At 41.4% G+C, this 23,251-nt stretch overlaps 1 protein-coding gene and 1 pseudogene across 1 annotated transcript in view; both read left to right on the top strand.

Annotated features, from left to right (window-relative positions):
• Positions 1 to 16,294, top strand: part of Nin (ninein) — a 96,736-nt gene extending 80,442 nt beyond the window's left edge. Inside the window, 9 exon segments of the mRNA XM_051195942.1 lie at positions 1,268 to 1,390; positions 2,011 to 2,124; positions 2,867 to 3,013; positions 4,424 to 4,603; positions 5,923 to 6,072; positions 6,846 to 6,947; positions 11,004 to 11,201; positions 14,520 to 14,633; positions 15,982 to 16,294. Coding sequence (XP_051051899.1) covers positions 1,268 to 1,390; positions 2,011 to 2,124; positions 2,867 to 3,013; positions 4,424 to 4,603; positions 5,923 to 6,072; positions 6,846 to 6,947; positions 11,004 to 11,201; positions 14,520 to 14,633; positions 15,982 to 16,191 — 1,338 coding nt within the window. The 3' untranslated portion in view covers positions 16,192 to 16,294.
• A 4,818-nt stretch (positions 16,295 to 21,112) lies between these two features.
• Positions 21,113 to 22,837, top strand: LOC127230792 (beta-1,4-mannosyl-glycoprotein 4-beta-N-acetylglucosaminyltransferase-like; annotated as a pseudogene).
• The last annotated feature ends 414 nt before the right edge of the window (positions 22,838 to 23,251 follow it).

Raw genomic sequence — 23,251 nt, 5'->3', positions numbered from 1 at the left:
CTCTATATAACATCATGATTTAGGGCTCTGGAAGCGCTTTTATATATATTACATATCTCACCAAAAAGAAGCATAAATAGTATCCAAGGAATCAACATCCCCTGTTAAGTTGGGGAATTAGTATTAATTACTGAGTGTAGTGAATACAGCCAGAGATGCTGTGAAACATCCTACAATGGATAGAAAGACCTCTGCAGCAAATTGTCCAGCCCAGAGTGTCACCAGTACCAACATGGATACTGAAAGGAACAAAAGCAGCCTGGATTGCCCCAGCTCTGTGGAGAAGCCAGCATGTCCACTCCGATGGCATCCTACCTGGAAGTCGTTAGGCTTCTCCCAGGGCAAGGGCACATCCTTAATTTGCCCACATGCTGACACTTGTGTGTGATAAATACCAATCACTCAGTTTGGTTTTGTTTTTTAAACAAGACGTGTAGCCCAGGCTTGCTTCAGACTTCCAATCTTCCAGCCTCGGCCTCCTGAGTGCTGGGATGATAGGCATCTACAACCATGCCACATACTTTTTTTTTTTTTTTTTCCCATTTTGGAGACAGGGTCTCATAAAGCCCTTGTTAGACTAGAAACAACTGTGTCTGTAGCCAGGATTGGCCTTGAGCCTCTAGAGCAGTGGTTCTCAACCTTCCTAATACTGAGACCCTTTAATACAGTTCCTCATGCTGTGGTGAGCCCCAACCATGAAGTTATTTTCATTACTACTTCGTAACTATTAATTTTGCCACTGTTATTTGGAGATAGAGGTTTGCCAAAGGGCTTTCGACCCACAGGTTGAGAACCGCTGCTCTGAATCTGTCTCCACTCCCCAGTGCTGGGGGATTACCATGCTCAGCTGATTCTATGGTTCTGGATGCAGTGATTTGAAAAACATATTTGAATACCTTTAAAAAAAAAAAGATTAAAAAAAGTGTAACATGTGTTCCACGAGCAGAAGTTAAACTGATGGCAGGAAGGCAGTGTGTTATTTAACTGAGTAAAATTGAAAGCCAGGGCCATCATTTAGCAGCATCTGCCCACATCTCTCTAATCAGACATTTCAGTAGTCAACTAGGGAACAGTGAGGAGCTAACTGGGAACAGTTAGTTCCAGTTAATTATAGGCTGCTAGGGTTTATATGTCCCTTGAAATATGTCCAGATAGGAAGGTTTCAGGGCCAGGCAAATGCCCTGTTTACAGATACGTCCTTTTCAAGTTCATGGTATAAACATAGCTGGGAGGTGATGGCAGGGCTCATTTGTTTCTTCTCTTCCAGCTGCACAGATGTCCTGATCTCTCTGACTTCCAGCAAAAAATGGCTAGCATTCTAACCTACAACGAACAGCTGCTGAAGGAGAAAGAAGCTCTAAGTGAAGAATTAAGCAGCTGCGCTGATAAGGTAGTAAGAACAACAGGCGTTCTCATCATTGTGGACGGTGAACTGCAGCAAGCATTTCCAGGGCTGTGGCCTCTGGGCTTCCTGTACTAGACCAAAGTTGTAGATGGAGTTATGTGACCTAGACTTAGTGAAGTTGAGATCATGGCATTGTCCCACTTAATACATCGTGATGCTATCTGGAAAATAATATGTAAAGCACTATGCTACATAATAGAAATATGGCTTTTATCCTCTGAGGTCTATTTCATAGACAAACACTTTTTTTTGTTCCTATTATATTTTCACGAGCGATAGGAAGATGTTACATTCTTTACTCCACCTACCTCGTAGGCATTCTTTATTTTCCTGACACAGTACACTCTTGAGATTTCCAATTGCCTTTCAGCCCACTTTCCGCCCCAAAATAGGAGACACTAGGGGGGAAAACAAAAAAGGAAAACCAAATAAGGAAGAGAAGCCTGATTAAGTTAGACAGAGCTAGGAAAACCTTACCTCTCACACCCTCCCTGGCCCGCTCCTCAGGGCAGACAGGCTGGTTCTTGATAGTGGTAGTGGAAACTGTAAACTGGGTCTGGATTTGCTTACAAAAAATGCCCCTCCTTCTTCCCTTCCTGAAACAGTTGGCAAAATCAAGCCTTTTAGAGAACAAAATTGCAACAATGAAGCAGGAACAGAGGACTTGGGAGCAGCAGAGTGAAAGCTTAAAGTCACAGCTGGTGACGTCCCAGGAAAAGGTGTGTGGATAGTTCACGCTGCATCTCCCGCTGCATCTCCGTAATTAATATTGTCTAGTATTTCTAGTACTTTGGCTTGCTCAGAAAGGCCCAGAATATTCCAGGTGAGACTGGCCTAAGTGGCCTCAGAATGATGGCATGGGACCTCACTTGAGACATCTTTGCAGTATGACAAAATAACTTAAAACAGTGTGTCCATCGAAACCCATTGGCTGAGAGCTTGCTTACCAGAAAGGTTTAAGAGCAAGACTTAAGGAGAACTGCTTGTTGGTAACAGGACAGGACTTGTAAATCAAGCATGTGTCCACTTACACTGGAAGCCTGCCCTTTACAAATTTAACATGAATTGAAATACAATTGAATTCTGCAAATAGAAATTATTATTTTCAACCAAGAGGTTCTTTTTACAAAGCAGGACCTCAGACTCAAATGTAATTATTTCTCAAGACTCTCTGCAGGTGTGGTTGGCAGTGACCCACTGGTTTTCCTCAGTTCTGTCCTCCAGCCCCTGGCAGTCAATTACATCATATCAGCGGTACCTGGCTTTATCTTTTTCCTAAGAATAACTTAACATCCTGTAACTATATGTAACATCTTGAGTTTCCACTGAATTTCTGGAAAGAGAACTGGATGTAGCAAATTGTAACAGAGGGGGCCCTGGCATTCTCTCGTTTATTCTTTCCTGGACATTCAAGAAGTGAGAATTTTTGTGTCACCGAATACAATTGCTCTTACCATGCAGGTTCAGAATTTAGAAGATGTCCTGCAGAATGTAAATCTTCAGATGTCCCAGATTCAATCGGACCTCCAAGTGACCCAGCAGGAGAAGGAGGCTTTAAAACAGGAAGTGATCTCTTTACGCAGACAGCTTCAGAATGCTGGTGACAAGGTTCTTGTTCTTTTTCTTTTTATGTAATTATGCTAGAAATTATTTTAGTTTATGATTTGATTGGTTTTGCATATATGTATCATGATTTGTTTTTTACAAATAGGTTGTATAGCCACAACCAGGAGCAAACAGTAATAACATTTCTGTTGTCCCCTCCAGTTGATAACCCCAGGGACCCACTTTTGTACAGTCTGCCACCATAGGTCAGGAACTTCATATAAATGGAATTATAGGGTACTTTTTTTTTTTTTTAGACCAAAGAAGCTAAAAGACTCTGAATTGAATTTTATAATAATAAAACCAGAGCATTTTCAAAGTTTAAATAAGAACATGCATGGGAATCTACAAGACCAGCCAAGAAAAACATTAAGAGAAATTAAGCTAGGAACACCCATCTACGGGGGTGGGGGGGTGGGGGGTGATAAAGCTACAGAAAAGGAAACCTCTAGCCTAAGACAATGGTGCTGACTTAGAAGGCAGGTCACCACTGCCAAATGGTTTACCTCTGTGGTAACAGCAAGTCTAGGAAAAGCTGCTTAAAAATAGTTGGCTGGCCTTCCGGGAGCTGTTAAAAACACATCTCATTTTAAGTACCACAGAGCTGCTGAAGGTGTACGCACATCATTAGCAACATTCCAAATGTCTGGTAGATGTTACAGTTTTGTTCTATAATAAAAATAGGCCCTGATTCAGTTTTGTTTTTTTTTTTTTTTTTTTCTGATGGTTGATAATACTTAAAGAAAAAGGTAGTTATTTCAATGTTAAAAATACATAAGGGCTGACCTTTTTTTTATCAAACCTTTCAAACTTTCTTTTCTTTTTCATATTTGACTTAAAAGGTAGAAAGCTTATCTAGCTGTGTTACCTTTTTAATTTTTTTGAAGTTATTTTTAGGATTAAAAAAAAAACTCACTTTGGTGACTTAAAGCATATTTCTGAATTCAGGCCTCAGTTACTAGGACAATATGTGCTTTGGAGTCTAAAAAGGGACGTGCTTGCCTGTGAGAAAGCCAGGTGGCTTTAGCCTGTGGAAGCATGCAGTTGCAGTACCTCTGAGTCCCCTGTCTTATGTTAATCAAAAGAGTTTTGCCTGGGTTCAAAGAGGGCTTCCCAAGAAGGAGGCAACTTTGAGACCACCAACTTCTAGACACTTGAGTGCTTTGTAGACCAGGTCAGAGGCCTTCTGTCAGATTTTCTATTGAAGTCGACCGGCCTATTTTGCCAATGACCACTGTGAACCTTAAAAAAAAAAAAACCAAGGATACCATTTTCTTTATATCTGTATCTATATACACATAAGCTTGAAAAGTGTTTGCTAAGACTTGTCATTCGACAAACAGGAAACCTGTCTCAAGACAGAGGTGACCGTCAATTTGCCAGTAAGTTTTAACTCTGCAATTTTCTCTTAAGGACTGGATCTCAGAAACAGCCATCCATCTCTCAGGGCTCCATGACCAACAGAAAAGGCTCTCCTGGGACAAGCTGGATCATCTCATGAATGAGGAGCCACAGCTGCTTTGTGAAGAGAGCAAGAGGCTCCAGACTTTGGTGCAGAGCACCAAAGCAGACCTCACACACTCCCGAGAGAAGGTAACTCAAAAGTTGTGTGTTATTGGGAGTGGCTGATTAGACATGAAAACAAACTGTTGGATGTGGTCCAAACAGTTCTTAGGTATAGACTTGAGTATTCTGTGGTGACACTTATTTTAAGAATGAATAATTTTTCATTTACTTCTATACAAATTTATCTTTATACATTTAGACTATTTTCATTTTATATTGGCAGTTCTATACCAGAATAAATCTGTGGCTTTAACTCTCATATTAAAAGTATAGAGTCATGGAAACTATGACATTCATATATTCCTCATTCAAAGTGGTTAGATGCCCAGACCAATAATAACGAAATGGCAAAGTCAGACTCAGATCTTATGCATCTGGCTAACCCTTTATAGGAGAAAACTTGGTGCCCCTTCTTAGAAACTCAGCATTTCAAGGTTAGAACAACTTTTTAAAGTCTGTGATAACCACACAGCTACCCTTGTTCACTGCTATTGTCAACCACTTAACCTTCATCAGCACCTCTGCTGTGAAATTCTCCCAAGAATCACTGACACTGCAGTGGGAATAGGACAACCACAGTCCCCACCCTCCTGGAATTTAGCATATGTAGATGCATACATGGGTCCAGCAGCAGCAGTCTCAAACAGGGTCAGTAGGACTTGCACCCCAGCCACCTCTAAAACCCGGGACTGCTGCCCCCATTTGCCTCATAGCTCCATCCCACTCATTCGTGGCTTCTGGAAGCTTGGCTGGCCCAGAAGTCCCTTCTCATCTGTCTTGAGTTTGTTAGCTCAACCAGATTTATTTAGAAAGGATGTTTAGAAATAATTAAAAAAAAAAAAAAAGAAAAGAAAAGAAAAGAAAAGAAAGAAACAAAGAAAAAGTAGGCTTCAAGAATTAAAAGAGTCCAGGGGCTGGAGAGATGGCTCAGTGGTTAAGAGCACTGACTGCTCTTCAGAAGGACCTGGGTTCAATTCCCAGCACCCACACAGCAGCTCACAACTGTCTAACTGTAGTTCCACAGGACCTAACATTCATGGCAAAACACCAAGTGCACATATAATTAGATAAATAAATTTTAAAAATACAAAACAACAAAAAAGAATTTGAGTCCATGTCTTGCTATGTTGCCCAGGTTGATTTAAACATTTGAGTTCAAATGATCCCCAACCTCAGTCTCCCTGGTAACTGGAATCACACTCCTCTACCCACTTGCTCAGCCAAAAAAAAAAAAGTGTTTTTCAAACCATGGAACCCAAGTAGTAAATAAAAGCATTCCTCCTTTGCTGTTTGTTTTCCTGGCTGGATATATAAGCACTTCTTCCTCTTACATTGTTTTTTGCTAGGTCCATCAACTGGAATCCAACCTTCTTCCCATCAAACATCAGAAACAACTCCACCAGTCCTATACTGTGAAACCCATAGAACAGGAGAAAATGACTTTAAAGAGAGAGTGTGAACAGTCTCAGAGAGAACAATCTCCTACTAGTAGGAAGGTGGGTTTTTCAAGTGTAACCACACACCTGTGTTCTGACAAGTGAGCCCCCAAAGTCTGCTTCTCTCCTGCTTAGTTATTGGCCATTCTGCTCTTTATTAAACCAATTACAGTGACACATCTTCACACACCATAGACAAATAATCTGCAGCAGAGAGCTGTGTGATTTTGAAAAGCTTCTCTGAGGGAACTAAGAAGCTGGAAAATTCCTTACCTCTCAAATAATGTTTGATAAGTATTTAGAAACAACTATACATCTAAACTAGAATTTCTTTAGAAAACCACAAGGAAAAGCTTTTTATATTTTCTCTTACTTATTAAATGGGTAAGAGCAAAGATAAAATTTCTGAAAAATTATTATAAAGCATTAAAGAGGGACAAAGATTAGTAATCCTAGATAATATAAGAGTGTATGTGTAGAAAGCTGGGGTAAGGCTAACTCAAGGGGAGTGGAAAAGCTGTATTTTCTTAGTATATTTTCCAAGTATGTACTTAGGACTGATTGTGCACACTGTAGGGCAATGTGTATTTCTTGCAGTGGATGGCAGGGAAGTTTAAAGCCTTAGAAAAATCTGCCCTTTGTGAGATGTGGTGGTGGAATCCAGATTGCTTAAATGCCATCTGTATATTTGTTTTCCTTGCTGAATTATCTTGGCTTTCTTCCAAGATTAAAGATTTTTTTAAACATAAATTCATCAAAATAAAAGACAAACTCATGTGTTTTTTTTCTTTTTCTAAAGTGGTGTTTTTTGTTTTGTATTTGCTTGTATACAGGTCAGTCAGATGAGTTCCCTTGAGCGAGAATTAGAAACACTTCATTTGGAAAATGAAGGCCTGAGGGAGAAACAGGTGAGACTGGATGAGCAGCTAATGGAGGTAAGTTTGAGTAAATGGCCTTACCTGTGGAGAGCACCTATGAGCCATTTATTAGGAGGGCTAGACATGGCATTGCATTCCTGTCATGAAAGTCTAATTGCCAGGCTTAATTCTTGGGTCTATCTTCTCAAAATGAACAGATGTGTTTGCTTAGTTACAGTCATAGATGCCTGTACTGCTTTGCAGAATAAAAAATAACTTTAGCCCCAAATGTAAAGACTGGTATACATTTTTAAATGTGGATCACAGGGACGCTGCCTGATACCGTGTGAGGGGCCCGAGCATTCTTGTCATTGGTGTATATGTAAAAGTTTCCTTGACATGTCCTATTCTTACAGTGTTTATGATGTAATCACTCTCTGCCCACCTGTTCAGATGCATGTGAAGATTTGAGAACATCTGTATTTAGTTTTCTTTCAGCAACTGCCATCTTAGGCAGATAGAGCTCAGTGGTAGAGCACTTGCCTTGCATGGTGAAGCATTGGATTGGATTCTCAGTGATCAAAAAGCAAACAGTGTCCATGGCTTATGGCTACACTTGTACAACTGACAAATGTTAAGCTGATTTGGAAAACTCACCACTGTGTCTGTATTGGGTCCTAGAAACCACAGCATGCTTTCATATAGTATTAGGGGATATGAGCAAATGTACAGATCTCAGCAAGTGAAGACTTCATTGAGATGCTTTGCCGTAGATAGATGAGAAGCTAATCTAACATGAAATGAACTATAAAATCTGTATAAGGAAGCATCCATAGAATTTGTCTTTCTATGGTCTTAAAATACTGTGTGCACACATTTTTGTTTTTTTAAAGGCAGAATTATAGGAAGAAAGGATGGAGAGAGGGAGGGAAGAAGGGAAGGAGAGAAGGAAGGAAGATATTGAAATACTTATCATTTATTTATTATTATTTTGATTTTTCAGGACAGGGTTTCTCTGTGTAGTCCTGGCTATCCTGGAAATCACTCCTTAGACCAGGCTATCCTTAGACTCAGAGATCTGCCTGCCTCTGCCTCCTAAGTGCTCAGGTTAAAGGCCTGGCAAAGTATTTCCTTTATAAAGGTGGCTTTAATGCTTTGATATGGGCAAACATATCACACTGACATTTAAATGATCCAGTCTGAGGTTTATGACAATTTTATGTTCTCTAGTTTATCTGCTAAGGGGGGATTGGTGAAACTATAAATAGTGAAACCCAAACTGTTTTCTGACAGTGTGTAATAAGTGTATTCAAAACTGTGAGTTCAGCCTGTGCTTTAATGTAGTTATGCTTCTCTGATGAAATAATTATAGATTCTAACCAGTCTATCTGAAGCTGAGCTCTGTGTGTCTGGTAAAAAGCTGAAAGGTGACAGGGTGTCTGCACTCACTGCTGGGCTCTGTCCAGTGGTCTACCAGTAAGCCGGTTCTTCACCTCTTTATCCTAGCCTGGGAAGCCCCCTTCTTACAGGCCCCTGTTCCTATTATTAACCGTCATCAGCCATTTCCTGCCATTCTTTTTCCCTAGCAGTAAATATTTGCTGATAAGGAAAGTAAGTGTCCCTGGCACCGGGAACTGATCAAGGAAAAAGCATGAAGTTAAACACTGAGGAGAACTCTTCCAGTGAACTCTCTTTAGGAAGCAAGACTGAGTTTTAACCTACAGTTACACAGACTGGGTCTTTTTTTTTTTTTTTCTCCTTTACTTTTCTGAGACAGGATCTAGCCATGTAACCCCGGCTGTCCTTGAACTTACAGTCCCTCTGCTTGAGTCTCCTGAGCGCTGGTCCTTCAGACTCACAGCACCACAGCTAGTTCCAGATTGGATTTTTAACAGCTCTTTTGAGATAATTCATATACTATACAGTTCACATATTTAAATTATATAGGTGTACTTGGGGTGTGTTTTTTACTTCTTAAACCTTGGAGACATGGATATAGCAACTTTGCAACTTTACCATTTTCAAGTTTCCAACCCAATGGGTTTAATTAAATTCAATGGTTCTAAAACATTTCATCACTCCAAACTCTAACCCTTAAGCTTATTAACCATTCTTGCCACCAGCCTGTTGGGTTGAATTGCAGTACAATTGTATGGGGGTGGCACACAGTGGCTTTCATACTGCCTTTGTACTCACCTGAGGGACCCATGTATTCCTTCCTCGCTGCCACGTGGCAGGTTGGAGGAGTGGTGAGCAAACACGGAAGTGTTCCTTTATCAGCATCCTTGGAGCCAGGGACTTATCTGATACGCATACTTCCTCGGGAGAAGTCTCCCCCATCTCTACAGACTAGTTTTAAGGGTCCAGTGTAATTAAAGACTACAAATTAGTAGATTGGGAAATGAAATGATTTTAGCTTAAAGCTGACTCCCATTCCTGGGCTTTTTCAACAATTTAGTAGTTAAATATTCAGTAAGCACTTTATTTTGAATACTCAAAAAAGATCCACAGGCTACCTTTGCAGCCCTTTGTCCGCCCTATCACTTGGCAGTCCACAGTTTAAAGGGTTGGACAAAAAGTGCTTTTCTCCTGTGTGTCCATGTGACAAAGGATTTAACCTCAGATCTGGTGCTTCCTAGATCTGGGTATGGGTAAAGCTAGCAAGTTCACAACCAACTAGTAGAGGAGGGTGCAGTTGCAGAATTACAGCTATAAGGCCCTTTACTATAAAACTGACATGCAGCAGACGGTGACATCGAATTGCTTGCACACTATTCATGTGCATAATATGCCTTCTTTTTGTAACTTGTACTTTTCTTACTCTTCCTGTAACTCCTGTAATTTTCTCTTTGTTTTTGTTTCGTCTGTGGCTAACCTCTACCTAGCACTCAGTGGTTGGAAGTAGCAGAGAAGGGTGCAGTTCTGTGCCTGAGCTAGTGTGTGAAGGTAGAACATTTTCCTCCAGTGAACCTTCATAGCATGGGAGCGTCTTGATGTGTCCATCCAGCCATTTCTGTTGATTATGACAATTGACACGTACTTGGGCAAGAGCCAGTATTCATTTTTCATTTCACTTTCATTGGAATATGTCGGTTTACTTAAGGATTTCCCTTAGCATTTAAAGCAGTATGAAGAACACTATCCCACTGATAGAAACTTATGGGATCATAATCTATCATATTCTTTATCCATAAATGTTATATTTTCACATCTGCTACTAATAATAATATTTCAAAATGGACAATGACCCACCTCAGATTTAGAGTTAAGAAAATGGATAGTGGCTCTGAAACTTCATAACATTTAATTACAGTTGAGTATAAAAGTCCAATCCCTTCCCACAAGCCCAGAGGTGCTTCCTCCCCAGTTTACTTCTTGCTCATGTGTGTTGCATGCCTCCCATTGGGCCCTGTGGCTGCTGAATGTGCTGACAGATGAAAAGTAGCATGTTTCGTTGACTAAAATGTATTGTTTTCAACTTCTTAAATTTGATTGGCATGTTGATACACTGTTTCCTTGTTGTTTTCAACAAATACTTTTATTCCAGTTCTGGGGTCTTCTGGCCTATGACCTTATGTCCCACACTTGCCTACCTTGTTGCTATTTAAGGACACAGTAACACATATATAAAACTAAGATAGGTTGAAATAATTTTGGACACATTTTTTTTTTTAATGTTAATTTGGGGTCAAGATTTGGAGCCAGTGAGTAGTTACCTTTAAGAATCTTCAAGGATAGTAAGGAAAATGGGGAAAACTTAAAGCCAAGCCACCCTCTCCACATTCCCTGTTCCTATATCACTTTTAAATAAAAGGAAAAAGGGCAGCTGGATGTTCTAGAATTAAAAACTTAGATATGAATTAGCTGTGTATCTCATGCCCTTATAGTCACTCAGGAGTGATGACAGTCTATTCTTTTAAGTTTTAAAAATTTTAAGAAAGCCTGGTCACACAATGTATGATCTCCAGACAACAGCAAAGGGGCTCTTCCCATGAACTTCCACGGGGCTTTGTCCTGTTTCTAAGTGAGCAGGGGCTAGGAGGCCATGAAGGGGTTCCGGGCTCAGTGCCCCCAGCTTGGCACCTTCCTTGGCAGAAGGCCGTGTACTGACCAAGCTTTGTCCTTATCCTTCAGATGCAGCCCCTGAGGTCCACTGTGATGCTTAGCCCATCCTCTCACTGGGATCTGCAGCTGCTGCAGCAGCAAACCTGCCCGGTGGTGCCCAGGGAACAGTTTCTGCAGCTTCAACAGCAGCTGCTGCAGGCAGAACGGAGAAGCCAGAACCTGCAGGAGGAGCTTGATAATAGGACTTCCGAGACCAACACACCACAGGTACAGAGTGCTTTTCCTCCACAGAAAACCAAACCATCCCTTTTACTTTACCTTCATTAGAAAAATAGGCCGGTCAAAAGGAGGGGACCAGAGCTATGTCTCCCACCGTTCTGCCCACAGAACTGCAGCCCAGCATTGGCTTTGGTTTTACAGTTTCCTTGCAAGCTCTCTGCTTATGAGTCAGGCAGTTGAGCAAGCATGCTAGGTCTCCTTTGCACACCAGTATATGGCAAAGGACGAAGGTGACTTGTACATAGTTGGCCTAATATTCTTGTCTGGTACCCAAAATGTCACAAACTCAATCCTCAGGTAGGGATCTCTGCTAATAGACATCCTCAGTGTTGCTGTACAGTGTGGCCTGCCAAGGTCTGTGGGAATCCCAGGTGGGGATTTTTATAACTAAGGATGTAGAATGTGCAGTTAGTGCTGTGTTCCTAGTTGTATAGTTCACGTCGCTCATCATTTGAAAGAATCAGCTTTGAAAAACTACTTAAGCTCCAAATGGTTGTTTTCTCTTTAGGGCTTTACACATAGTCTTCAGTTTTTCAGAAATTTCCTCTTTGTTCTTACCCATTTAATTAAGTCATAGTAAGGGTAAGAGTAAAAAATGAAAGGCTCTTCTTTTTTTGTTTATGTCTAAGTTGATGCTTTCTAGTTTAGATATACTCATGTCCCAGTTCATCTTTGATTAGGAATTTCCCCCTTTCTTGATCACATTAGCCCTCCCCGAGGCCACTCTGCTTTCTCCTCTTATTAGTAGATAGCTGTGCTGTCCAATTCTGTCACTCATTCTTCTTACCAAACCTTCAAAAAGTCTTTTTATTTATGTGCTTTAAAACTTTGTTTTCCAGAGCTTTCCATGTACCACCCCTACCTCCCTCAATATTAGAGTCAGCTTTATAAATTAAGTCTGCTATGCTGGGTTGTTAAATGTTCCAACTCTCCACAGAGTACTTAGAATTCTCGGTATTACAATGAAATTTTAAAACAAAGAAATTGCTATGTTTGAGTATGAAAAGGAAGCTGCACTTTTTCATTGTGTAATTGAAATCTGAAACCTTGGCCTCTGTTTTTGAAAAGACCTTCTAGTTGTTTGGCAAAGATGTGTTCATTGCTCTTCCATATACACTGGTTTTAAAGTATGCTTTTCATAATCTGCCCATCAATATTAGAGAATTCAAAAACAAATGTATTGTGCCAATAACTCCAATATTAGACAAGAACTATTTAGAAAAAGAAAGAAAGAAAGAAAGAAAGAAAAGAAGGAAGGAAGGAAGGAAGGGAGAAGGAAGGAAGGAAGGAAAGAAAGAAAGAGAAATCCTTCAGTCAGAGGAAAGAGTGGACTATTTATTATTTGCAGTAGAGTGGCCTCCAGGCTTTCTCCTTTTCTGGTTTCTGAACTGACTCTAATTTTAAGAATACTGCACATCACACCATCTGCACAGTGCCTGTGTGTGCAGTGTGGGGTTTCATCTGTCTTTGTGTTGCTTTGCTTGCACATGTAGTGTGACTGCATGTGCTTCTGAGAACGTGTTTGCATTGTAAGTGTGTGCACTTAGACTCCTCTAGAAATAAGCCATGCTCTGGATACCAGGGTGAAGTATACCCCTTGCCTTCTTTCTCTAGGCCTTGCTACCGGAGCAGCGAGCAGTACACACAGACTCCTGCAGAAGGATTGGGCACCTCTGAAAACTGGGCTGCTAATGATGCCATTTGTTACCATGACAGTCTCCAACGCTCACCCACACACACGCACATGCACACACACACCCCACACAAACATGAGCTGGGGCATGTTGGAATCAAGTGCTTCCTTAAACTATGCAGCTGCCATTTCCACTGTTTTGCCTTCACAGTATTGTCTCTTATTTATGTAGACATGATAGACTGAATCGGTCACAAACTTCAGCTTGTTACAAACCAGTTTATTTAAATGGTTTAAAGAGTGGATTGAAGATTCTTGAAGGGATAGAGTCTATATATTTTCTCATTCCATATGTTGTAATTATTTTTAAAAGATGGTACTACTTTTATATATGGAATTTGAAGAAAATCAGGGTTATTTATACAGTTTTGTGTAAGATGTACCATACTTTTTGACAGAAAAAAAGGAAAACTATGATGCAACAATAAAATAAAATTTAAATTATGTGACTGTCTTCTTTGATTTTTTTTTTCTGCCTTCTCCTTTGCAAATCTTGGTGTTCTTTAAATTATCTGATACTGTGATTTTCTATTTTGCTTCTTTGAAATAAGCATTATTTATTATGTATAAACATTAAAAAGCCATTAAACCTTTTTAAAGTATAGCCTTATTTAAAAAGCCGGACATCCAAGGCCCTATTTACACATATTTACTTTGTATATTAAGCTTTACCAACTACAGATTTTGTCTTCAAATTGGCCACATGATTTAGTGCTATTATTTAAATCCAAGCAAATAATGGGTTTCAACTCATGTTTGAGCATCCTACATTCTTTTCCAAAGATGCCTTTTAAGGAACATTTAGCTGTCACCCAATTGTTAACATCTGAATCACAATGATAATAATTAGTAATACTTAAGGCCCTGAAGCGTCTTCTGAAGTTTGAAGCCCCTGGTGGAGGTACTTTTGTACGTGAGGGTATGGGCAGTCTTGTCTCTCTTGAGGTCACTTTGCTTCCTAAACTTGTGTTCTTCCTGTCCTATGGTTTTATCTGGGCTGGATGTCTGAGATTTTTCACTTCTGATCTGCTCTGATGATAAATGCATCCTCTAGTGAGATGTTTGCTTCACATTGACAAGTAACTGGGAAACAGATGGGGGGGAGGGGGACCGGCAGGAAGAAGCTGATTATTATGAAGGAGAAACTAAGCTTTGATGGTCACCAGGCATTTCAAAGGAAAAATGAGAGGCATGTGTTGCCAGCTGATTGGAAACATTAGGCAACTCCAAACAAACCCAGTGTTTGCAATGTGCAGAGTATTGCAGGGACCCACTTCACAGTGAAATGGCGGTCACCTGCTTTGATTTACCTCGTATACCCACTGTAGGAGTGCACATAGGCATTAATTATGGGTTTAAGAATTTGTATCAGGGGACGGTGGCATGACAGGTAAGAGTTTTTGGTTTTTTCTTTGACTCCTCTGTGATCGGGCTACATTTCTAATGTGTTCAACAGTGCCCCGAGCTCTCGTTTCATTAAAAATCCATCCTTCCAGTTACGAATGCAAAGCATTGGCTGTGCTTTCTCTGGGTCCTTATGGAGAGTAACTATCAGGAGCTCAAGTTGAGCATGATTTTCAAGTGACCATACTTTCTCTCCCTGTCCTCCTTAGGGAAGCCAGGAACACCTTGTAAATCTCATGGAAGAGCGAATGATAGAGGTTGAACAAAAACTGAGGCTGGTTAAAAGACTTCTTCAAGAGAAAGTGGATCAGCTCAAAGAACAAGTAAGTCCACTTTATCACCTCTACCTGTCCTGACAGTCCAGTTTTTATGGGTGTATAGTGTGTATACCTGTGTATATCTGTGTGTGTGCATGTGTGCGCTTTTGCATCTGTGTATCTGTGTGTGTACGTGTGTGTATGTGTAACTGTGTATATCTGAGTGTGCATGGTGCACGTGTATGCATGTGTGCACATTTGCATCTGTGTATCTGTTTGTACATGTATGTGTGTACATATATGTGTGTGTGCGCGCGCGTGTGTGCGTGTGTGTGTGTGTGTGTGTGTGTGTGTGTGTGCGTGTGCGTGTGTGCACAAGCACCAGAGACCAACCTCAAGTGTTATTCATCAGGAGCTATCCACCTTGTTTTTGAGAGGACCTGGGTATCTCTCATCAGGATAGTCCTGTGTCTGCCTCAACACAAGGCTTACCAGTGTGCACAGTCACTGTACTCGGGCTGTTTATGTGTGTGCTAGGGATCCAAATCAGGCCCCCATGCTTGCAAGGCACTCATTTTACCAGCTGAGCTGTCTCTTCAGTCCTGATGTTTCAGACCTAACTCCAGATTTTGTATCTTTTTTGTTGTTGTAGGGTTTTTTGTTTGTTTGTTTCCTTTGCTTTGCTTTGTTATTGTTCTTGCTTGAAACAGGGCCTTTTGCAGCCCTGGATGTCCTAGGATTATTTCTGTAGGCCAGACTGGTCTCAATTTCACAGAGATCTTCCTGCTTTTGCCTCCCAAGTGCTGGGATTAAAGACATACAACATCACCACCCAGCCTGATTCTGTATCCTTCTATTACTGTTAATTTGTGTTGTTAAGAAAAGCTAATTCTGTGGATAATAACTAGAGAACTCAGGAATCACTTTCTTTTAAGCTTCAAAATATGAATTTTGCATTCTATATTTTTTCCTAAAACTCTGTTGAGGCCTATTTGTCTACAGTTTTATGAATGTATATTTGCTAGCCATGCTCATATCCAAAGTGTTCCTAATGAAGTTCAGTGACTCAAACTACATTCTTACAGACTGTTTCCATCCAAGATATTACATACACATCTCTAAATAAACAGAAAATGATATATTCACTTTTAAAACTTGGGTAATAATGGAACTTTGTCTTTCCTGTCCCCAGAGGCTTGTGACAACCTCCAAAGGTACCTTAGGGCTGGTGAAATGGCTCAGTGGGTAAAGGTGTTTGCCACCATGCCTGACAACCTGAGTTCAGTGCCCAGAACCCACCTGGTAGAATGAAGGCACCAGTCCCCAGAAGTGGTCCTCTGACTTCTCTTCCATTAGCCTTAAACTAGAGAGCAGTTAACACAAGTGGAGTAATATGCTTCCGGTTCTGCCCTAGCTCTGCAAGAATACAAAAACAGACGCCATGGTGAAGGATTTATATGTTGAAAACGCCCAATTGTTGAAAGCTCTGGAAATGACTGAACAGCGGCAGAAAACAGCAGAGAAGAAAAATTACCTCCTAGAGGAGAAGATCGCCAGCCTCAGCACCATCGTCAGGAACCTGGCACCAGTACCACTGGCTTCTACACCTCCTTTGAGGTCATAGCCATACCAAAGGATGCACTGATATTTGTGCACTGACGTTCATGGAACACTTCCATCCGTACCCCGAACCCTCTAAAAAACTCTCAGTGGCTTTCACTCAAGCCTCCCCTAAGTCTGCTCTGCCAGCAATGGAACTGAAGTCTCCAAATGGTTGCTTACAGGAACCCCACAAATCTCATATTTCACTATTGAAATTACTCATGAGAATTAAAGTAACTTTTTAACATACTTCTAAAGTATGTTCTGGATAGCTACCAAGAAGGAAAATAATTTAAGAACCCCGTTTTTAAAGGTTTTTGATTGTTATTATCTGTACATACAATCCAGATTCCTTTTAAATTTGGGATCTAACTAGAATGATTATTATATTATTATAATCTTTATTTTTGAAAACATTTAAGTAAGTACTGATAGTTTTGTTTTTTTGAATGAGTTGGCCGACTGCAGTTCTGCTTGAAGAAGACTTGGCTAGTAGCTAGCCACTGAGGTCAGAAAAGTCCAAGTTTTGTAGAATTCTGGCTTCTGGTGCCTGTTCTTGCTGCTCTTGCTATATAATAGATCCAGCGCTGATTTTCTTAACTGTATTCTTTATTTAGGAGAAAGTTTTACTTTATTTAAATGTCCCTTTATCCTCTTGAAGCTTTTATTTGGGACTTTGTGTTCTTAAAAATGGCTAAACCTGAATTTTTAAACATTTGAACTCTGGGGAGACCACTGAACAGCCCGCTTTGGAGTAAAAAGCCACTCCTGGGGGAAGATTACATGGCGCATCATGGGCGTGACTGCCTCTCTCCCAAGCCTTGGTGTTCATGGACATAGCTTTGAGTTTGCATCAAGAGCTCAGGGAACAATGTCTAAACTGTCTTCCTGAACTACTTACTGCCCAGCCTCTCTGAGAACTGGAGATGTATAAACCATGTGACCTTATTTGTCTCATGTATTAACAGCCATAGAATTTTTATTTCTGTATTTTTAGTGCACTTAATGGTCTGTAAAGGCCTTGACTTTATAGAGTTTAAAACCTCTTCAATTTGTAGAAGAGTTTTACTGTTTGTTTAAATCAGGTCAGGCTTTCCATGCTTCTGACCTTTTGATACCTCACATCTGAACGTATGAATTGCATACTGTGGAGAACATTGGCATGCATTGCCATGCCATTGGAGGTGAAGGAGCAATAATGGGACTTTGCATTTGTTCTTGAGGTCTGGGTTTAAAGACCAATAAACCTTTTAAGTACACACACACACACAAACACAGGGTGGTGGAGGACTTGCCAAGTATAGGACACTACCAAAGCTGTTCTCAACCACCTTTGTGTTTCCATGGGGAGAGAAACTAAAGAGTTTCACTTTATTAGAGGTACAAGAGAAAAGTAAACCATTGCTTATGGGCAGGAACACAGGACAAGTCAAATAGGCTAAGAGGCCATGTGATGTGAGGAAATCTCAAGTCATTTCCATTGCAACTCTTTGGGAATCTTTAGGACCCAGTTATCTAGTCCTGCAGCCCAGGGACCCACTCCACAGTGCTCTGACACAGCACACTGTCTGTGGCCCAATAGTTTACACTGGTTTTGCCCTACTGCTACTATCAAAAAGTTCTGCTTTCCCACCAGGTAAAGAATCCTTCCCTATTATTATCAAACTAAATATCTGGCATCTGGTATTACCTCTCCTCTAAATCATTCTCCTCAACTATTTATATGGCCTTAACTTTATTTAGCAGAAAATATCTTCACTTGAAGTTGTGGATAGGCCTAGGCTAAGATGAAGTGCTAATGTGAGATGCTTCAGGTTCGCAAGGTCAATGCCACTGAACTGAACAACAAGCATATTTCTCCAATGTTGGCTTGGCATGGGGCCATGTTTGTTGTGCTTTTTTATTTTTTATTTTTATATTATGAAAAGTGTAGGTTAGTGTTTGTTATACTTATACATTTGTATTTTATGTGTACATAAAGTGATGTACAATGACTGTAAATAGAACTTTTTGAAAGTTTGAGAGTAGAGTGCATTTAGAATTATTTTGCCCAACATCAAAATGCTGCTCTAGTAAAGTGTTAATTTCTTGTATTACCCCGCTTATTAAATGGGGGGTCAATATGACCCCCATAGATATCCTATAAATAACCTATAGATAACTTAAATTTATATATTTGAATAGCAGTTTATATTTGAGAGACCATTTAGAGCAGGAGTTTGGCTGGCCATTGGAATAGCTTAAAGCTTTAAAGGCAGCAGATGTAAATACTAGAATTATGTGTAGTTTACTTTCAGACTTGGGAATGGTTCTCTCCCACATCACAAGTTATGTGTTTTATGATCATTTGCCTACTTTTTTTTAAAGCACTGGTTTTAAAACTTTATTTAAGAACCGTTCTATAAGGGTAATGAGACAATTCTGGACTCACTCCGAAACCTCCATTGTCCTGTTTTCTACTTTTGAAAGCACGTTCTCTCCCGCACCAGGGTGGGAAAGGGCTTCATCTAAAGGCCTTTACTCTTAAAGTCAAGTTTGTAATGGGAGAGAAGTAGGAGGTGCGGTTTAAAATGAACCTCAGAATTTTCATTGGTTTTTCTAAAACTTTAATTCCATCTAAGTCATGGTAAATGTGAATCCCTCCTTGAAGCATCCATGTGCTGTTTGTGTATTTGGCCATCAGCATGTTTTATATAACTAGATCATGAAATCATAGACTTTAAGGAAGACATCTTACAGGTCTAGTGTTTTGGTAAAAACAGCCAGGGTTTTTGTATAAATAAATCATGGAGTCACAGACTTTGGGTATAGGAAGATGTCTTATGGGTCTAGTGTTTCAGCAATATCAATATTCAGGACAGGTATTGTTTTGAGAAAAAAATTAAAAGAAATGACTAAGTCCTCTTGAGAAACTTTTTTTAACATGTAGAAAATGAATTTGTGGTTTCCCTTTTTGCTTTGCTGAGTAAAAAAGAAGGAAAACTCGCTGCATCCCACTCAAGGGAGTGCTCTCAAGTACAGTATTAAGCAAGTGCTGTTCTGAACAGATTACCTGCAAATGTATAGCACTCCCGTGAGTCGTTAAGCAATGCCAGAAGCCAGGTCTAAGCCTGGTCACCAAAGCACTTGTGCTAGGAAGCTAATGCATCATGGCTGGCCCTGTTTGAACATCTCTGCACTATGAAGACCTGGATCCTGGTATCTAGACAGCCAATTCATAGCAAGTTAAAGTTGCCTTTTTGTTTGTTCATTTGCTTGTTTGCTTTTTTAGTTTTTTGAATGGAAAAAAAGTAAGTTTATTCTCCTTGTGAGAATATTACCACAGCACGATGAAAAGGAATACTAGTTTTATAAAAAAAAAAACAAAAAACTTGAGTGTATCTAGAGCTCATCTCCAGAATTGTATCAGATAAAGATTAATGTGAATATGTTTATATCAGGTTTGTACATTTCTTTTTAGCCATTCTATCCCAGAAAGATTTTTAATGTGAGCTTAAAATGTAAATAAATAATTTTACAAACTCTGGTTTTCTGTGTCTTGGAGTTTTGATGATCAGTTTCAATGTTTATCATTAGCCTTTTAAGTAAAACCATCAAAATATTGCAGGAAACACAGTCTACAAATGCAGAATCGAGGTCCTACTCTGCCTGCTGGCCCACAAACATCATTTTTAAGATTCCCCCAGGGGACTTAAAGAAAATGGTTCAGTGGTTAAGAATGTTTCTATTCTTCAGAGGACCTGGATTCAGTCCCCAGCTCCTACATCAGACAGCTCACAAATGCCTGTTACTCCAGCACCAGGGGATCCATCGCCCTCTTGTGGCCTCCAGGAGCACATGCATGCATGTGGTGCACATAAACTCATGGCAGGTGTTCATACACATAAATTAAGCAAATCTTTAAAAAGTCCCTCCCCCCGCAGGTGATTTGTTGTGAACTAGAGCACAGAGACTCATTCCCTTCCTGTCAAAGAAGTAGTAACAGTCATACCAGCCAGCTTGTGGTGTTTGTGTTCTGTAGCAGTGGACAGTTCACACACAATCTTAACTTAGCCTGAGGCAAGGCCCTGCTTGGCATCTGGGATGCTTCAGAGATGAGCTGTGCCACTTTGACATTCATGGGTGAGTAACTAAGACTTCCTTAATTGAGATTCTCACAACTGATGATATAGGCTGTATTAGAGACCCCAAAAAGTGAACTTAGAACACTGCCCAGCATTTGGGAGGCAGAGGCAATGGATCTCTGTGCATTCAAAGACAGCCTTGTCTATACAGAGAATTTCGGGCTGGCCAGGGCTACATAGAGAAACCCTATTTTCAAAAACAAAAATCAAGACAAAAAAACACCAAACACCAAAATGCAGAGTGGAAATGTTGGCTGACCTAGACCCATCTCAGAGGCCCTGTTTTATTCACTGTCAAAACTTTTCTATCACCTTCATACTCAGTGCTTTTATGAGGCAGTGTCCTAGCCCTCAGGGTCAGTTGACAGGGACCCTGAAGGAGAGACTGAGAATGAGTGGTCAAGAGACTCGAGAGATGGAGACAAGACAGTATTCTGATCAAGTCTCGTTTAATGAATATAACTGTAGGTTTTAAGTAGTGGGGAAATGAGGGAATGGGCCAAAGGGAGGATGTGAGAGATGCAGGTGCTCTGCTATAAGATAAGTTGCTATACGATAAGTCTACAGCTGCGACTCTTTCAGGGTCAGGCTGCATCATATGTTTAACAGGAGAACAGTCATAGGGGAATGAAAAATTACCAGTGTGTTAGTATATAAGAGAGTAGTAGGAAAGATGGCTGTTAAGATGCTAACTTTGCTCTGGGGTTCCCCACAAGGCAGGAACTATTTATCCCCATTTAACATATGGGAAAAATTGAAGCTCATAAAATTGAGTCAAGACTATCCTGCCTGCAAATAGAGAAGTCAATATTCAAGACCCAGCGGGAGATGGGATGAAGATGAGACGCTACAAGCTCTTATGTTCTGTATGGCTGGCCTGTGCCTCATCTCCTTCCTGCACTTCTTTAAGACCTTATCCTATGTCACCTTTCCCAGAGAACTGGCCTCCCTCTGTCCTAACCTTGTATCCAGCTCCTTCTGGAACAATGCCCCTGTCACTCCCCAGGCCAGTCCAGAGCCAGTTGGCCCCGACCTGTTGCACACCCCACTCTACTCCCACTCTCCCTTGCTCCAGCCCTTGTCCCCCAGCAAAGCCATTGAGGAATTGCACCAGATGGACTTTGTATTATCTGAAGACACCACCGAGTACTTTGTGCGCACCAAAGCCAATGGTGTTTGCTTCAAACCAGGTACCAAAATGATGGAGAAACCTTCTTCAGGGCACAGAGAAGAGAAGCCGGAAGTGGCTGAGGGCTCCTCAGCCCGGGGGCCCTGCTCGGAGGCCCATGCGGCACGTGTTGAGTACACCAGAGTGCCTGGGTAGCTGGGGTACTAGGTGCAAGTGGGTTGAGTGTGTATGCTTGCCCGGCTGGCACGGACCCAGGTGCAGGGTGCCCACTGTGGTGCAGTATTCCAACCTGCCCACCAAGGAGTGCCTGGTGCCCAGGAAGGTACCAAGGCGGGTTATCAATGCCATCAACATCAACCATGAGTTTGACCTGCTGGAAGTGCATTTCCACGAGCTGGGTGATATGGTGGATGCTTTCGTGGTGTACGAGTCGAACTTCACCGCCTATGGCCTCTCAAGTTCCGAGAGATGCTGACCAATGGCACCTTCGAGTACATCCACCACAAGATGCTCTAAGTCTTCCTGGCCCACTCCCCACCTGGTGGTCGGCAGGATGGCTGGATTGCAGATTACTTGCGCACCTTCCTCACCCAGGATGCTGTCTCCCGCCTGCGCAACCTGCGGCCTGATGATGTCTTCATCATTGATGATGCAGACGAGATCCCTGCGCGTGATGGTGTGCTGTTTCTCAATCTCTATGACGGCTGGACAGAGCCCTTTGACTTCCAAATGCGCAAGTCCCTGTACGGATTCTTCTGGCAGCAACCTGGCACACCGGAGGTAGTGTCGGGCTGCACTGTGGACATGTTGCAGGCTGTGTATAGACCGGATGGCATCCGCCTGCGCAGTCGCCAATACTACACCATGCCCAACTTTCTACAGTATGAGAACCGCACAGACCACATCCTAGTACAGTGGTCCCTCGGCAGCCCCCTGCACTTTGCGGGCTGGCATTGCTCCTGGTGCTTCACACCCGAGGGCATCTACTTCAAGCTTGTGTCGGCTCAGAATGGCGACTTCCCACGCTGGGGTGACTATGAGGACAAGAGAGACCTCAATTACATCCGCAACTTGATTCGCACTGGGGGCTGGTTCGACGGCACGCAGCAGGAATACCCTCCTGCAGACCCCAGTGAGCACATGTATGCTCCCAAATACCTGCTCAAGAACTATAACCAATTCCGCTACCTGTTGGACAACCCCTACCAGGAGCCAAAGAGCACTGCGGAGGGTGGTCCCGGACCCTGGGCTCTGAGGGAAAGTCACCTTCTGCCAGGGGCAGGTTGGATACAATAGAGGACTAGGGCTGGGCAGGCTGGGGTGATGGACACCCCAGTGTTACCTTTGGCTTCCTTGAGTCCGGAGGCTCTTGAGAGAGCCAGGAGTCCTTGTAAGTGGTTCTCTCTGTTCAAGCCCTCTGGAATTAAGGGTTAGGCCTTTTAGCCCAAAACAGAAAAGAAAAAGTAATCTTTTCCAGTAGAGAAGAGCAAGCCCAGACATCTGTGCAGCATTTTGTCTGTGTTCTGTGGGAAAGAGGTGTCCTTGGAGAGCATAAGGTAGTTTTCTGGGATTGTGAGGGTTGTGGAATTTCAGTCTAGTTGAGAGAAGACAGTTTTTGACTTTCTGAATTATTGACCTGTAATGGAAAAGGGGGTATGCCATGCCAGGAGTTCCCAGAATACTGTAAATAAATGCAACTTGGATCCAGAAACAAGAAGAGCAGCTTAGTACTTAGTAGGAAGGGACTTAAAAAAAAAAAAAAAAAAAAAGTGTATCTACTCTTGATCTTGGCCAAAAAACTAGGGAAGCAATGGAAATGGCACCCAGGA

The sequence above is a fragment of the Phodopus roborovskii genome, unplaced genomic scaffold (assembly GCF_943737965.1).
Source record: "Phodopus roborovskii unplaced genomic scaffold, PHOROB, whole genome shotgun sequence".
Taxonomy (NCBI): domain Eukaryota; kingdom Metazoa; phylum Chordata; class Mammalia; order Rodentia; family Cricetidae; genus Phodopus; species Phodopus roborovskii.
The sequence above is the reverse complement of the archived record's forward strand: the minus strand, read 5'-3'. Positions and strand labels throughout refer to the sequence as shown.